Source organism: Notolabrus celidotus, chromosome 6 (genome assembly GCF_009762535.1).
Source record: "Notolabrus celidotus isolate fNotCel1 chromosome 6, fNotCel1.pri, whole genome shotgun sequence".
Lineage (NCBI taxonomy): Eukaryota > Metazoa > Chordata > Actinopteri > Labriformes > Labridae > Notolabrus > Notolabrus celidotus.
Window position 1 is genome coordinate 22,758,168 of NC_048277.1, and position 17,117 is coordinate 22,775,284.

The window sequence follows — 17,117 nt, forward strand, 5'->3', positions numbered from 1 at the left end:
GAAAGAAGAACATTTTGTCTTTAACATTCAGATGATGTTTTGATAATATTCTTTAGAAAACAGACAAGGCTTGAGTGTAACATTCAAAGAACATCTTAAGGATGTTTATCAATTTAAAAATGTTCCTTTTTGTTAACTATCAATAAGAGAAGAACATTTTGTCTTAACAGTCAGATGATGTTTTGATAATATTCTTTAGATAACAGACAGGGTTTTGAGTGTAATATTCAGAGAACATCTTCAGGATGTTTATAGATTTAAATAATGTTCCTTATTGTTAACTATCAATGAAAGAAGAACACTGTGTCTTTAACATTCAGATCATGTTTTGATAACATTCTTAAGGTAACAGATAGTGAATGTTTTCTATAAAATATCCCAATGATGTTACTTAATAACAACGAAGCAACATTCTCAAAGCAACATTGGAAAAAAATGTTTTCAGGATGTTTCTGATGCCTCAAATCACAAAATGTTTATTAAAGAATATTCTGGTGGCATTCAAAGAACACCTTAAGGATGTTTATCCATTTAACTAATGTTCCTTTTTTGTTAACTATCAATGAAAGAAGAACAGTTGTCCTTGACATTAAAATGATGTTTGATAATATTCTTTAGATAACAGACAAGGTTTTGAGTTTAATATTTGAAGAACATCTTAAGGATGTTTATTGATTTAAAAAATGTTCCTTTTTGTTAACTTTCAATGAGAGAAGAACATTTTTTCTTTAATGTTCAGATGATGTTTTGATAATATTCTTTAGGTAACCGATTATGAATGTTTTCTATACAGTGTTCCTATAATGTTACTTGATAACAAAGAAGCAACATTCTCAAATCAACATTGAAAAAATGTTTTCAGGATGTTTCTGACGCCTCAAATCACAAAATATTTTATTTAAGAACATTCTGGTGATATTTAATTAGAACAAAGATAGAAAATTTTATCTTTAGAATTCAAAGGATGTTTTGACAACTTCTTTGGGTCACAGATTATGGAATGTTTTTAGAGTATGTTATCTGAGAATATTTTGTGAACATAAAGAAAACCGCCTACTGAGAATGTTTCAAGAACATTAGGGCACAGTTGTCACTTAACATTTTATTAATGTTTTTAGAGAATGTTACTGGAGAACATTCTTTGAACATAAAGCTAACATTACAGTAACATTCTCTGTAACATTAACAGAGGTTTTTCTTTTAGAACAGATCATTGCTTGCTGGTTGAACTACGGAATAGACTGCCCTTATCTCAAAAGGGCGGAGTCATCGGAGGTTTCTTTCGCCCACAAACCCAGTGCGCTTCAGAGGGCAGTTTGAATCAGAGGAATCACAACACCCATCGTCTGAGACTCAAAATGAAGCGATTCGTGATCATCTATGTTATTTTCGCTCGTGATTTTCGGCTCGTCCTCAGTGTTGCCTTGAGTGACACACCGATTCTTGGATCGGAAAATAACAATCCCAGACTTCTCAGCAAAGGTAACCATCACATATTACTCTTAAACCATTATGATTTACTCAAAATTGTCCTGCAGTGTTTCAGATGCATTCAATGCCTCGTGTGTAGAATAGCCTTTAAGAAAAATCACGTAGAGATAATCCTGTCTCCAAATCTGTTTTAAGCCTGCTACAGTCTCAGGTTAGATCCGCAACGTGTGATGATTGAGCAGAGCAGTCATTACAGGTGAACAAATGTTACTCTTCCTCTTCCCTCAGATATTCCCAGTGTTGGATTTGATTACCAAGTCTCTCAAAACCACAGCGTGTTTTTCTATCAGGAGGACTATGACGAGATGTATGTCGGAGGGACTGATTTTGTGTTAAAACTTAATGGGGATGACTACCGTGTTATAGAGGTATGTGTTTCTGAACTTCTAACACGGTTTTATTTTTTTATTTTCTCTGTTTATTACATGAAGTTCATGCACTTGACTGTAATGTTTTATTGATGGGCTCCCTGCATGGAGTCTGAGTGGTTCATAAGAGTAGTGCTTGTGCTGCATTTGGGGGACATAATTAGATTCTGTACTGTAACAGATGGCTGCAAAAGAGCCTTTTGTTACACTGTCTGGCAACCACTGATAGTGCTGTGCTTTCAAAGCCAGCTGATGAAGTTTAAAGTCTGGGGAAGCTAATGATCAGCTGCTGGTGACTGTCAAAAACAGACCCTGTTTACATCCACATAGGCAGGGGTGGCCAGTGTATTTACAATAAATAACATTTACCCTTTCTGTCTTCACAACCTACTTTCATTAAAGTATTAAACAGTTGTTATATTCCCTTTGACTTAAAAAAAACAAAAACAAGACAAAGTGGCATACATCTTCTAAGCTTAATTCTTTAAGGACTTAAAAAAGATATTTTTTCAAAGTCACATTTGAGGGCAGTAATAAAGAAATCTACTGTCAGCCTTTTAACTCATTCCAAATTATAGATTTAACAGAAACCCCACCTCTGGCAAGGCAAACAGCCAATCATAGTTTAGGATTTTGGGGTGGCCAATTGGATTTCAAGGGGTGCCAGTGCCACCCTTGCCAACCCTCTGGACACGCCACTGGTTCCAGGATCTAGCTCCAGTATTTGTATGGACATCTTGAGAGGCATTGAAAAATCTTATTTATAAGGATAATGTTTGATCTCTTTTGTAAAACCTGATGGAAAACTTAGAGAGATTATCATGTCTAAATTTCATTATCCAGTATTCCTAAAGTCAAATACAGTAGGGGAACAATCAAGATCCAACTGTATAATGGATCAACATTTCTCTTCCATAGCTCTGACCAGACACACATGAATCTCATTTAACTAATGGATAGGAGAAGAAGAAGCCAGTGAGCTGAAAACATTATCTTGAGTGAAACAGGCATTGCTGTAGAATGTAAACCTGAAAGGAAAAATCTTGGGTGGTTTGAGATGTTTACTTTGATCTGTCACCGAACTATTCCCAATATTAAGGAGTCCTCATAAAATAAGTTTTTTGGCAAGCACTTCAAGTGCAGCATTCTTTGGACATCGTTGATAAAGCCTCAATTTACATTCATAATGTCTCGCTGCAAGATGTATTCAAGTGGAAACATTTGTTCATTTTTCTACAAATTGATGTCTTCTGCAGAGATATCCCCTGAAAACAACAGGACAAGAACACTGCCAAGAGGTCAGTGTGATCAGAAATGACAATTCAATGAACAAAATCAGTCCTAGGCTGTCGGATGATTTGCTGGTAACATTTTTAATTTTTGTGTGTTTCAGGGCCTCTGTGAAAATGTCATCACCGTCATAGAGAGGTTTCAGGACAGCCTGTTTGTCTGTGGGACGAATGGACAGAGACCGCAGTGTTGGAAGCTTGTGGGTGTTTGTATATGTCTCTGAATGTGTGTTAACCATGTGTTCAGCATACTGCAGCCTTCATGGTGTTTTAATTCTACTGGCAGCAGCAGAGCAAAGCTGATTAAAGCATGGAGCTTTGTGATAAATGACTATACCTCTAATTAAATATTAATCAGCACCCTGTCTGAAATTTCAGTAGGGTGTTGGGTGTGTTTTCCATCCATGTTGTCTAGAGCAAACTCATGATATTCTGTTTTTATTTTTTTTTGCAGTTTTCTTCAGTGAACAATCAGTCTTATGAAATAGTTGAGAGCTATGAAGGGACTGGCATCTCTCCGTTCGCATACACACAGAATTACCTGTCCCTCACTGTAGGTATGTTAAATATAGCTCCTTCCACAACCATGAACTGTGTTTTTAAGGGTTTAAATATATGACTCACAGCTGCAGGATTATATAACTGTATCCGTCCATGTGTGACGGCAGAGATGGCAAGCCTGCTCATCTTCACATTATTAAATTAAATAATTTACCATCCCTCTCATGTTCACGTGATGTCTCTTTACTATTTATAGAGGGAGATCTGTATTCAGCAGCACCTTTGGATATGGATGGCAGCTCATTACAATTCAGGAGGAAAGCTGGCAGCAGAACGAATGTGTGGATGTATGACAACTGGGTGTCAGGTGGGTTAATGAATAAAGTTGATACACAGTTGGTTGTTCAGTGTTGTAACGTGACTGCACAGAATTAAACTCAAAAAGATCCAATAAGGATTGAAAATAAGACTTCTAAATCATCCACATAGTTATTATTAGACCTACAGTCTTTTACCTACATCCGGGCTGTTTTTCCAAAACTCCAGCCCACATCTCCTGTTGTTCTTTCCACTTGGCAGCACTCTAATTAATGTTTTGCCAAGCTCTTTCATCCTGTATCGTCAGCTGTCTGTGCTATATGTGCTGTAAACAGAGATTAAATTTGGTAAACATGCCTCCTTCTTCACAGAGCCCACGTTCATCTCTGCATCCTGGGTGAGGCGGCCAGAAGACCCTGACAACGAGAAGATATACATCTTTTTCCGCGAGAAGAACTTGGATCCCAGCCCAGAGGCTGACCCATGGATATCTAGGGTGGCCAGAGTTTGTAAGGTGAGCTCAGGTGGAGACTCAGGTAGAGTCAGCTTGTGTCAGCGAAGCTCTCGTTTTACAAGCTTACGGCAAAACTGCTACAGTAAGCAAGGCGTCATCGCTTGGGAGGGCACTTTGCTGATTTACAGTTACAAACAACAATCTTTCCTCAAGGTCCATTTGGAGGCTGCCCGGGAAATTTGTTTGCATGCCATGATCATCAGCAGATGGAGTTTTGACAGTTTTATCAGGGAATGTAGATGTTGCAAAGTCTGTCGACAGACAAAGGTTATTCTGATATGACTGAAAGCAGCAGTATATTCCCTAAATGGACCTTGAGTGGGATTATTTTTTAAACTGAAAGTTTAAAAAAAATCTGTGTTTATTTCTGTTTATTCCTCTTCCTGAATCTCCTTTGTTGCTCTGTATCTAGGATGTGCTCTTGGTCGGGGGGGGGGGGGGGGGGTTAATGTGAGTATTGTCTGTACGAGTTGAGTTTGTCGATATGTGTATGTTCATGTTTATGTTTATATGTTGTATAAACCCAAAACTTAATAAACAAAGTTTAATTAAAAAAATAAAAAATCCGGCATGAACCCTGAAACTAGTATTTATCTGAATACACGTGCAACCTTCTGCAGCATGGTTGTCTTGAACTTCTTCTTTCTTAATGAACTAACCAGAAATACTATTACCCAACATCCTTGTATCTGCATGACACAAGATTAACCCTAAAAGTGTCTTGTTCTAGATGTCACGGTCCATGCAGCAGTATTAAACAGTCGTGTCATTAACCCTCACATGATGAATTTCTGTTTTTGTTTGCAAACTGATAGAGCGTCTTCTTCATCGGTGTCATTTTGCAGGCAGATGAAGGCGGACCAAAAAGATTCTTCCAGAACATGTGGACATCCTTCCTTAAGGCGCGGCTTGTCTGCGGTTTTCCAAAGAGTCACTGTATTTCAACCGTCTCCAGGATATCTATGTGATGCACGCTGAGGACTGGGATGACACCAGAGTGTATGGCCTTTTTACAAGCAGCTGGTGAGGCACTTTCTCTTCCTTTTATTGTCATTACTAAGCAACAAGAAGAGCAGCACGCTGACAGGGTGACACAGAATAGCTCTCGCTTCGAATTGTCTGCTTAGCATTTTGAAAAAAGATTTGCATGTAGAGACTAAAGTAACCCTGGTCCATATATTTTTTTTCTTTCACAGTTTGATAAAAAAGAATATCTATATCTGTACTTTTATGTGTTAGTCTAATTGCATGTTTGGACACAAAAGTTAGCTGAAGCATACCATCCAAAATAGCAGCCAAGGCTGTCCTTGGCAATACATTGGCCTGATATGACTGTAAAAAGTATACCCAGGGTCTTAGAGGGTCAGTGTTCTCAAAACAATTCTCATCACTTACCAGCTGTGATTCTAGATAGGAGCTTTTATACGGCTTTTTTTTTAAAAAACCGAAGCACATGACATGTTTCAAAATGATCAGGTAATCATGGAGTGAAGTCCTTCGTGGTTAAAGGGCGGCTCCCTTGGTCAAACAGCTTGGACAGCTCTAAGCTTCTGTAAAATTGGCAGGGCAGTAATGCCAGGACTCGAAATTATAATTGAGGTTGTAAGGGAAATATAGGGTTTGCTGCTTTAGAAAACCTTTGATGGTTGGGGTTATATATACATGTGTTACAGTTACAAAAGCTGAGAAATAAGGCAAGCATTAACTAAAAAAAAACAGACTTACAAACGGTTAAGAGCTTACATGTAGGTTGAGATTCAAGCCCTGGTTCACTTTGAATGAAAGCCATGTAAGGCTCAAAACCTGGTAGACAGGTGGATCAGACAAATACATCCAATTAAGTCTCAGGCTGAGAGTCACACTGTTGGCTAGGCTGCATGTCGGACAGACAGAAGGCCCCATGGACAGGCACGCAAGGCAGTCTGGCACAGACAGAGGAAATCACTGTGTATTTATTTATTGTTGTTCTAAGCAGGAAATGGGAAACAGGTGAGCTGTCTGTTGGTGGTCAGGTGATTTGGATAGCAGGAGAAGAGTTTCAGAAGGAAAGGAGGGTGTCACATAATTTGTAAGGACGGGTTGAAGTAGGCAGAATCAGAGAAAAACAAAGGCGGTGGCTGAATTGATGCTGATGTCAAATATTGTGTCATTTTGAGAGTACCACACCCAATTAGAAAAGTCTGCCAGATGTTACTCAGCTGAGGTCAAAAAGGCTTGAATATCTTTATGATTAAAATATGCAACAAAATCATGATGCTTACATTCTTCATATCATATTCATATCTTCCACAAATTCGGCATACACTTCCACTGCTTCGCGGATGACACCCAGCTCTACCTCTCCAGCAAGCCCGACTCCACTCTCCCACCCTCCTCCCTCACCCTCTGCCTCTCTGAGATCAAGTCCTGGTTCACCTCCAACTTCCTTCAACTCAACAGCAATAAAACAGAACTCCTCCTTGTAGGCACCAAATCCACCTTATCCAAAGCCGACAGTTTCTCCCTCTCCATTGACAGTTCAACAGTGTCCCCCTCCCCTCAGGTAAAGAGTCTGGGTGTCATCCTCGACAGCTCGCTTTCTTTCAACTCTCACATCAATAGCATAACCCGGTCTGCATATTTCCACCTCCGCAACATCAACCGTCTCCGCCCCTCTCTCACCCCTCACACCACTGCTATCCTGGTCCACAGTCTTGTCACCTCCCGTATCGATTATTGTAATTCACTCCTCTTCAGTGTCCCTCACAAATCCCTCCATAAACTTCAACTGGTCCAAAACTCTGCAGCCCGCATCATCACTAGAACCCCCTCCTTTCACCACATCACCCCCATCCTCCAGCAGCTCCACTGGCTACCGGTCAAACTCAGAATCAATTTCAAAATCCTCCTCTACACTTTCAAGGCCGTCCACAACCTCTCCCCCCCGTATCTCTCTGATCTCCTCCACATCGTCACCCCCTCTCGCTCCCTCAGGTCTTCCTCCTCCCTCCACCTCTCTGTGACCCCTGCCCGTCTCAGCACTATGGGGAGCAGAGCTTTCAGTCGCTCTGCTCCCCAACTCTGGAACTCACTCCCACCGGACATCCGAAACTCTGACTCACTACCCCTCTTCAAATCAAAACTCAAAACCCATCTGTTTCAAACTGCATTCCCTGATTAATTTCCACTGCTTCATTTTTAACTTGGTGTTACTTTGCTTGTTGTTTTTATTTATCTTATCGTGTTCTTTTATTTATTGTGTTTTTTATCTGTCTGTAAAGCGACCTTGAGTGCTCTGAAAGGTGCTTCTGAATAAAATGTATTATTACATTCACCAGGGTCTCTGCCAGAAGTAATACACAGCTGGACTGTTTATTTATGCTAACTGTTTATTTATGCCAATGTCACTTCACTCTTCTAGGAATGCCACAGCAGTTTGTGTCTACACTGTAGGAATGATTGAAGATATATTTGAGAACTCAACTTTCAAGGGCTACGACAAAGACATCCCCACCCCACGACCGGGGACGGTAAGCCTGTGTTTTATTGCTATGTCTGCACAGACCCAACATTTCCTCCAAGGCTTTTGTTTTTGTGTCCAGCCTTGTAATGTGTTTATTGTGGTTATTCTTCTATATATTACATGTTGAAATGACGTGTTATGTAAATGGGTGGACCAAGGAAATATGCGTCTGCACTGCTCACGCCCCCAACAAGTGTGGTGCAGTGTTTCCATCTGTGTTTCTTTTTTATAACATGAAGTGTATTTTAGTACAGCTCTGTTGTTGAGGAACTAAAGGGGCCCTAAACGTTTCCTCTTGTTTCAGTAAACAGTGTATCAGACAGCTGTTGCTGTGTTAAGGAAAAGACAGCACACCTCAGTTTTGGGTATCTGAAAACGATAAAACTGTTTAAACTGAGCCTCCCATAAACTATCAGTTTATCTTCTCGCTTCCTGAAGTATGCAGACTCCTCCTAAACATGTTTTTGTCTCTGTACGTTTCAGTGTGTAAAAAATAGCAGGAGCCTACCGCTGGCCACACTCAACATGGTGAAGGAACACCCAGAAATGACTGACTGGGTTCACCCTGTGCATTCTACCACTCCATTTTATATAAGCAACAACAACTACACAAAGATAACTGTGGACCGAGTCACAGGAGCGGACGAGAACATGTATAATGTTCTGCTTTTAGCAACTGGTAAGTTCAGTTTGAGAAACAATCCTCTGCTCAAATTATCGACACAGTTCTGTGCTTTGTTTGGCTTTTTGCACTTTGCATATTTCCTGTTGACCTTGCCTGTAATCATACATGGTCTATAATCTCTACACAGAACAATGGACTAAAAATACAGGCTACTCTTTTGCACAATAATGTTTGAAATTGCTGCTTATTTGCGGTTCCCACAGATTCTGGGAAGATCCATAAAGTGTTAGAGGCCGGGTCACAACCCTTCATCATCTCTGAAACACAACTCTCCAGCCGCTCAAGCATACGATCAATGAAACTGGACTCTAAAAGGGTACTGCTCTGTTTACACTGAATAACAGTTTAAATGTTCAACATTGCAGAGTCAGCAGTCAGATTTATGTCAGTCTCTGGTTAGGAGTTTTTTTATATCCTCACAGTTTTATGTTGTAATAGTGGCTATAATTAATATTTCCAAAAATTATCTAAATCACTTGGAAATGTAAATGGAAGTGCTCTTGTTAAAGAGCCAGAAATACACTGCACCCATAGAGGATAATAATTCAGGGTTTAAAAATAAGTTATGTTTCTGTGTCTCTTTCTCCAGAAAAAGTTAGTGGTGGGTTTCTCTGAGAAAATATCCACAGTGGACCTCCAGAGGTGTCAGGAATATAACAAGTCCTGCCAAGAGTGCGTTTTAGCCCGGGACCCGTACTGTGCCTGGACGGAGTCTGGATGCACCCCAACTGCCCCGTAAGTATGAATAGAGCTTCTACCAAGCAGCATCGTCTGCTGTTGAAAAATTGCGCCACTGCAGAAGTGCCAAAAACTGCAGTTCCTTCAGTGTCCACTTGAGGCTGGCTGTAAAAGCCAAGGAATCCCCATCTGGTCCCTTGTTAAAATGCTCACTTTTACTATCAAATTAAACGTGTTTACATTGATGTGTAATAATTTCTAAAACACTTTGCCTGGTCTCAATCTAAGTTCACTTTCTCAAAATATATTCTAAGTGTTGAGTCTTCCTTGAAGAAAAAATGTTAAGTTCAAATCACTCCAGGAGTCCAGTTGAAGTCCAATCCAAGAAAAAACTTTATTCACCCATGCATCTGAATAAAGTGAGTTGATCCTCTGCCGCAGATCAACTGAAGAACACAAAGACGTTACAGTGATTTTTATAAGAAAGAGTAGTGGGAATGTTTGGTACAAAAGGTCTCAAAGACACGCCTTATCTTTATTTTACAACATTTTGATTGGACATCATGACCATAATTCTTCCTATGGTGCGGGCAACAACGTGACAGGCACATCATCCCACTCACTGGGAGATATAGGTGCCGAATGTTGGTGAGTCTGAATCAAAAACAGCCTTGACCGAGTCATGAACCCCAATTGAAAACAACTGTGACTGGGTCATTGGTTGCCTTTACAAAACTACTGACAGGGACTTTCCAATGTACCATTGGAGACGTGAGGAGGTACAAGTGCTTCCCCAGTCACAATTTATGGCTGTGTGCAGGTGCATAGGGATATTTACATCCCTTTATCTTCCAATGGCCACTCCTCCCCAATGCTTACACAGGCCTGCAGGTGTAATATGATACTACTGTGTGTCTGAGAGGAGAGTGAGAGGAGAGGTTTAAATGAGAATAAAGAAAAAATACACTACAACATCCTGGCACAAAAACGGTTTTTGGTATTTTAGTCATTAAGTTACTCCTACACACTGTACAGGGGTTGATTTTTTTTAGGAAGCATTTGTTATGTTTTGATCAAGTCTAGGAGTTATACATACATTTGCATAATTAAGGGAAAATTTTAGCTGACTTACAGGTGGCACATTGTTTGCCAGGAGGCTACAAGCCTGTCTCAACGCCATCCTTTTGTGTTTAGGTTAATGAATAGTTAAGTTGAGTCTGCATTTCCAATATGGTGCCTGCCATCATTGGGCTTCAGAACTACTACAAAAAAACAGTGGGTGACATCACAGAGATTATGTCCATGTCTCATATAGTTAATGCCAAGTTGCTTTTCTTAACTTTGAAATTTGCCACTAAGCCTTTTCAGATTACAAAAAAACTATATAACTAGAATAATGCCTCTCTGTCAGGAATAGGATTAGGATATGGATGCAAATATGAAAACATTTATGGAAACTAAAACCTTTCAAATTAAGACAGATTATCTGAACAGTTTTAAAGTTACTCACCCGAAAAAATGATCAAATGTGTTTTATTTTCGTTTACAGTGAAGGCATTCAAAATATCATGGATGGGAACACGAGTGTGTGCTCCTCTTTAGAAGGTAACCAATGCTAAGTCTGTCACTCATATTACACACATGGTTTAAAAAATGTTGGACTCATTTCTATTTTATTTTTTGTCCTTCTTTTAGAAACAAAGCAAGTAAGCCGGACCAAACGGGAGACATTTCCAGCATCACCAGCAGATTTGCGAGCAGATCACGCAGTCCCCCTGGGAGTTCCTTTCTATCTCTCCTGTCCTATAGACTCATACCACGCTGCCTACATCTGGGAACATGGAGGACAAACCAGACCTTGTCTGCAAATGCAGTCAAACTGTCTGCACTTAATCCCTTCCATGGAACAAGACAGCTACGGAACCTACAAGTGTGTGTCGAAAGAAAAGGACTTCACCAAAGTGGTGAAAAATTATCAGCTTATGGAGCAAAAGATTGTAGAAACAACGTCAAGCGGTGAGAAAAGCGACACCCCTAAAAAAGAAATGACGCATCAGCTATTGTTCCACAGATCATTTTCATCACCCTTGGACAGGCTGTAGCAGTTTTGGGGATGTTGTGATATGGTCGTCTCACTGAAAAGTTTTCATGTTGGTGTAATGTAAATGCAGCACCAGCATTCTCAGGGCCCTTTTTATGCATATGCTTTTCTAGCCAGCACTCATACAGCTTCAAAGGGAAACCAACACAGAACAGGTCTGCAACTCAGAGGTTTAAGTTGGAAGAATTTCTCCCTGAACCTTAAACTGTATTTGCAGGTGGTTAGATAGCTGTGTTTGGCAGAGAATTCTGGTTATGAAAACATGTCTTGGTCGAGTTTAGTTTGACAAAAGAGGCTAAGCTTAAAAAAGGTGTAACAGAGGAAGAAAGCAATTGGAAAAAGGGCCTTAATGGTTTGTTTGGATTGTCTGATGATCAGTCAACTGAAACAGAATGTGCTTGAACTACTGGCAGCGTTTCAGTGAGTAAGCTTCTGTCGATGATAAGGGATTAAAGAACTTGTAAGAGGTAATCTGAAGGACTTCCTTTGAACAAAGGTGTATGGATGCATAATTGTAACAAGTGGAGGAGCCACAGTTGGAACAGCACATAGTGAGTGTAGTTTAAATGGTCTGATGGTGGTAGGGTGTTCCTGTGTAAACTTCCTCTGTGCCTCAGCCCAGCTCTTTGTTCATAGATTATTTTTAATAAGTGTTTAGGGAAGGGGTGGAGGTGGACAGGGACACCCACTGCATTTCCATGTTTTGTTCAACTTTCCCGCTGAAACAGTCTGGTCGGAGAGCTGTTTAGAAAACGTGGAACATGAAACTGATTTTCTGTGAAACAGAAAATGTCAAACTGTATTTTTTTAACAAACCATTTTTGGCCAAAAATTTTAAATATCTTTGAATAAAAAAAATTGCATACAGACACTTTATTAAGTAAGCATTGCACTTTATGTAGAACAGATCTGAGATAGTTCACAAAGGTTGACGTTTTAACTGAACCCACACTGTGGGCACACACTTGATAGTGGCTTTTCTTAGAAATGAGAGTTTAGGTGTAACAGGGTTATGGTTACTGCAAGAATAACCAAGTAGCAAGTAGTGAAAGAACCACTTCACTGACAAGAACAAGGTTGCTAAAGATGCTTATTTTGAAGGACTCTAATATTAGCAACAAAAGCTTTGAGAAAATTAACATCAAAAATTTTTTCCCATCAATTCAGCTTTTCTGAATATCTGTTCTGTGTTATCTGTCATATCTTAATGCTTAAGTTGCTGTGCTCCTTTAAAATTATATTTTTTCAAGTAATAAGCTATAATTATTTATAATGTACATTTTTATTTTGGTGCAATACTAATGTTTATTTAAGTGCAAAATGTTAGATTTTTGTATGCGAGCAATATAAAATGATAAATAAAATATTAATTTCTAAAATTGTTTATTTTTACATTATTATTTATTGAACTTTCCACCTGAAGAGTGTAAGTAAACATATTTAATATGAAAAATGGATTGAAGCTGTTAATCTTTATCATTGTTCACAAAGCAATCCACTCAAACCTCTGTTAGAGGTAGAACTTGTCATTTAATAGGTCATGTCCTCATCATTAATGCCAGAGTAAACAACATGCACTCAGTTCAGGTCTACAGACTACACTGTAAGTGTCTTTACTGTAATCTCTCTTCTTCCAGGATCTACTAATTACTTCAAAGTAAGAACATCGTGTTTAGACAGAGTCCCAATCCCAACACCAGCACTATCTTTAGATGTCGCCCTACAACCACTCGGAAGAAAATCCCGGATTCTCATCAGATTTTCTATGAGATTAAGTAAAGCTCAAAGAGCACTCCTTTGTTTCATCTCAAATTTAAGATGATCACATCAAACATCTACACAGCACGGTCATCACAGTGTGCCAACTCTTTCTTATAACCAGACCTCACTGCTTCTTTGTTGGGTTGTATGGATTGAACATTATTTTCTTTTAACCATGTTTTTAAATGATATATGAAGATAAATGACACATATTTTCTGTTTGTTTTCATTTGTTGTGACATCCCAGACTTCACAAGTTGTCTTCCATGCAGTTGAGGCACAGCATAAATACAGATGGTCCACCCACTGCACTAACATTGTAGTCAGGCCACTTTAGGAAAGATCATGGATTCTCTGACCTAAGCCGAGACAATGATCTCACAGCAAAAAGTCTCCTGAGTTTGTCTCCACTTAATAGCTGCTCTGCTACTTCTAGTTAAGGTGGAGATTTAAATTTCCTAGGATGTGGGGTGAATTTAATGCGTCTGCAGTGTGTGAATCATGAGCCACTCTGTTTTATAAAATCCACACCCTCTCTGCTTACACTTAAACAATTATATGACAAGTGGTCACTTCTTTCACTCCACTCCATAATGTCCAGTAAACATGAAGGATTTTCTGCAGGGCTACAATAAGAATCACAATCTGTATCCACTTTACTATCAGCAGCCCTGAGTTTGGATAGGGCCACATTGCAGTGTAAACTAAGATACGGTGACAATGAGCTCTGCTGTCCTCTGAGACCTTGATTCCCAGGGAGCTTAGTTTTTCCTGTTGGGGATTGTTAACAGGAAAGTTCATTACGAGAAAGCCAAAGTACAGGAAATTATATAACAAAAACAAACTAACACATATCACGCAAATCAGTTTTCTGGGCAAGGAAAACAAAGTCATGAGTAGAGGAATGAACCCCACCCAGGCAGTAATTGCATTTACAGATCTGAGTCAGCAGAGGTCAGTCTTGTTTAACAGAGATGACGTGGAAAACCCAAACTAAATCCCAACTATCAGTGTAATGACAGGTTTCTTGGTTATAAAAATGCCTGATCTGTAGTTCTGACGTATGTCCACTGTCATTCATAAAATATAATCATTCTACTCACAGGTCTGATGTTCATTCACTATTTATTCCAGGAGTTGAAACTTCCACCATTCGTATGGTTATTCCAAATTCTTCAACAAGAACAACTCAAAACAGGCTTAATCATCATGACACTCCAACTAACCCAAATAAAGAAAACCTCCCACACACCTGTGCCTCCTGCCCTGATAGCTGGCACCACCCATAACCAAAATGTACAAGGTAAAAACCTTCAACTTAATTTAAAATGGCATGTTCAATTAGCCTAAACTTACGGTGGCCCTGAAGGACAAAACAGATTTACAAAAGATGGAACACTTTTACAAAGCTGGAGACAAATTTACATTTTGGAAAACATTTTTACATTTTATAAAACAAAATTACATCGGCAAAAAACTTTTACCAAGGCCAAAACAAATTTACATTTAAGATTTTTTTTTTTTTACAAAAGATGAAACCCTTTTACAAAGTTGGAGACAATTTTACAAACGACGGAACACTTTTACCGTTAAGTCTTTTTTTTTAAGGTATCTTTTTTTGGGCCTTTTTTTGCCTTTATTTAAGAGGACAGCTGAAGAGAGACAGGGAATGTGGGGAATAGAGAATGGGGGAATACATGCAGGAGATGGTCAACCGGCCGGGAATCGAGCTGGCGACCCCTGCGACGAGGACTGTAGCCTCTGCATGTGGGGCACTTAGACCGCTAGGCCACCAGTACCCCGTTTTACTGTAAAGTCTGACTCCTTTTAGCCTGACTCCATTTAGCCTGAGGCTATGTGGTCTGAGGCCGTTTCATCTGAATTCTGACACATCATGAAGGTTTTGTGGGTGTATGACGGAGCTTTTGCGGAGACATGTTGCTTTTTCATCTGAGGTCTGACACCTCACTCTGAGACCCGAGGATGTCCTAATATGTAAACCATGTCCATCTCTGTTTGGTTTCTCTCCATCAAAACCAACTAAAGGACCCCTCACTTGATCACTTCCAGATCACTTCCGGTATTTGGTACATTCCCTTTCTGTAAAAATGAAATGTTAATTTGTTTCAGAAATGGTAAAAGTGTTCTGTTTGTAAAATTGTCTCCAACTTTGTAAAGGTGTTTCATCTTTTGTAAATTTGTTTTCTTAAATGTAAATTTGTTTTGTCCTTCAGGGCCACCGTATAAACTAGATATGAATAAACAAATACTAGTTTAAACCAGTTGTTTTTTTTCAAACCTGTCCAACACATAACATAAGGATACTTTGAATGGAATACAGCTGTTGGCCTTCACTACGAGTTGATGTATATTTTGTATTAAGGTCCCTCTTTGAGTTTCCCTCAACAACGTTTCATTGCTGAGCTCAGAGGTGGGATGAAAGCTCACTGAAGTGATACAATAACAGTTAAAAATCTGGATAACACTCACATGACTTGTTGGACTCAGATTACTGAAGCAGCTGGATACTGTTTTGAATAGCTACATGCCCATACAGAACTTTGAATAGCCCTTTTTTATAGGCAACAATTGCAGGTCCACAACAGCGCCATGACAAAGCTATACCATAGTCACGCCTTAGTGCTTTTATACTCTTTGTGGTATCCTATTGAAACTGGTTAAGTTAGGAATAAACACTTATCTCCTAACTACTGAGAAGTAAGCCAGTTGTTATTTCCACACAGAGACAGTAGGGGGCAATGCAACACAGTAATAAGATCCCAGTTTATGTTGTTCCACACAGAGCTACTGTGTGTAGTGCCAGTCATTGAAGTTGCTACCAATCATATCCTCCTGAGAACCAAGGGAAACAAGTGTCTTACAATTTCTGTTTTTGTGTGATTTCCTATCTATTTGGGCCTAAAAAAACACCTTACAATTTTATTTTTTTTTAATATATTTTTTATTTTTATTTCATAACATGTCCATTGTAGAGGACAACAGGACGATATTTGCTTGAAAATAGAACAGAATTTAGAAAATGAGAAAAAAGGAGCAGATTATAACTTTAGAGTGATTTTGACCCAAGAACACATTCAATTTTAACAAAAACAATAAAATTCTGTATCACTCTTCTGTTACTTGTTGCTTGCAAGGACAAAATGTTTGTAATAATACATTATAATATAACGTAAAACATGTATTCAGTTCAGCAGTGAACTATAAGACATAGAACATAAGTAGTTCTGCTTTTCTTCTTCCTCTGGATATTTTAGCTGTGATAATCCTGGAAGCATGTTTTCTTTTTGGTTATGCAGAGGAACATCTTGCATTTGGTGCACCTGATGTATGTCTTGCCATTGCAGCCCTTGTTCCTGCATCTTTCTGCATCTTCCTGCATCTTTCTGCAAAGATTTTGTTATCAATGTACTGTGAAAAGTACTGGATTGGACTCCAGTATTGACGGATTTTAGGGTCATCTTGATAGGCAGGAAGTCCAGGTAGCACAGGTGTGAATCTGTTTTGATGGATGATAAAAACAAACAAAAAAAAAACACAAAAAAAATTCAAGTTAATAAAAGGAGTAACAGTTAATTTTTTTAACATCAATTTGGATTAATGCAGTAATTTCAGTCATGGATATGATATGACTCCCTATTGACCAACTTTATAAGCATATTTTTAGGTAACTTGCATATATTTAACAGCATTTACACAGTACAAATACTACAATAATCTAACATGATCATAAAGTGTAAATACATTAGCCTGAAACTAAAAAAAACATACAAGTTAGTCCTGGCCCACAGAGCACGACGACTTTGCTGCTCCCTCTCTGCCTCTGACTCATCAGATTCTCCTGCATCTTCTTCCTCTCCTTCTTCATCATCATCTACACCTATCACAGGC

At 39.0% G+C, this 17,117-nt stretch overlaps 1 protein-coding gene across 1 annotated transcript; it reads left to right on the forward strand.

Moving 5' to 3' along the window:
• Positions 1–1,297: 1,297 nt before the first annotated feature.
• On the forward strand, positions 1,298–14,306 carry sema7a (semaphorin 7A). The gene is given in 15 exon segments (XM_034685777.1): positions 1,298–1,482; positions 1,720–1,859; positions 3,116–3,157; positions 3,253–3,348; positions 3,603–3,705; positions 3,906–4,016; positions 4,339–4,481; positions 5,327–5,402; positions 5,405–5,504; positions 7,882–7,990; positions 8,467–8,662; positions 8,872–8,984; positions 9,258–9,403; positions 10,896–10,951; positions 11,042–14,306. Coding segments are annotated over 15 exon segments (1,962 nt in total). The 5' UTR covers positions 1,298–1,358; the 3' UTR covers positions 11,449–14,306.
• Positions 14,307–17,117: the final 2,811 nt, after the last annotated feature.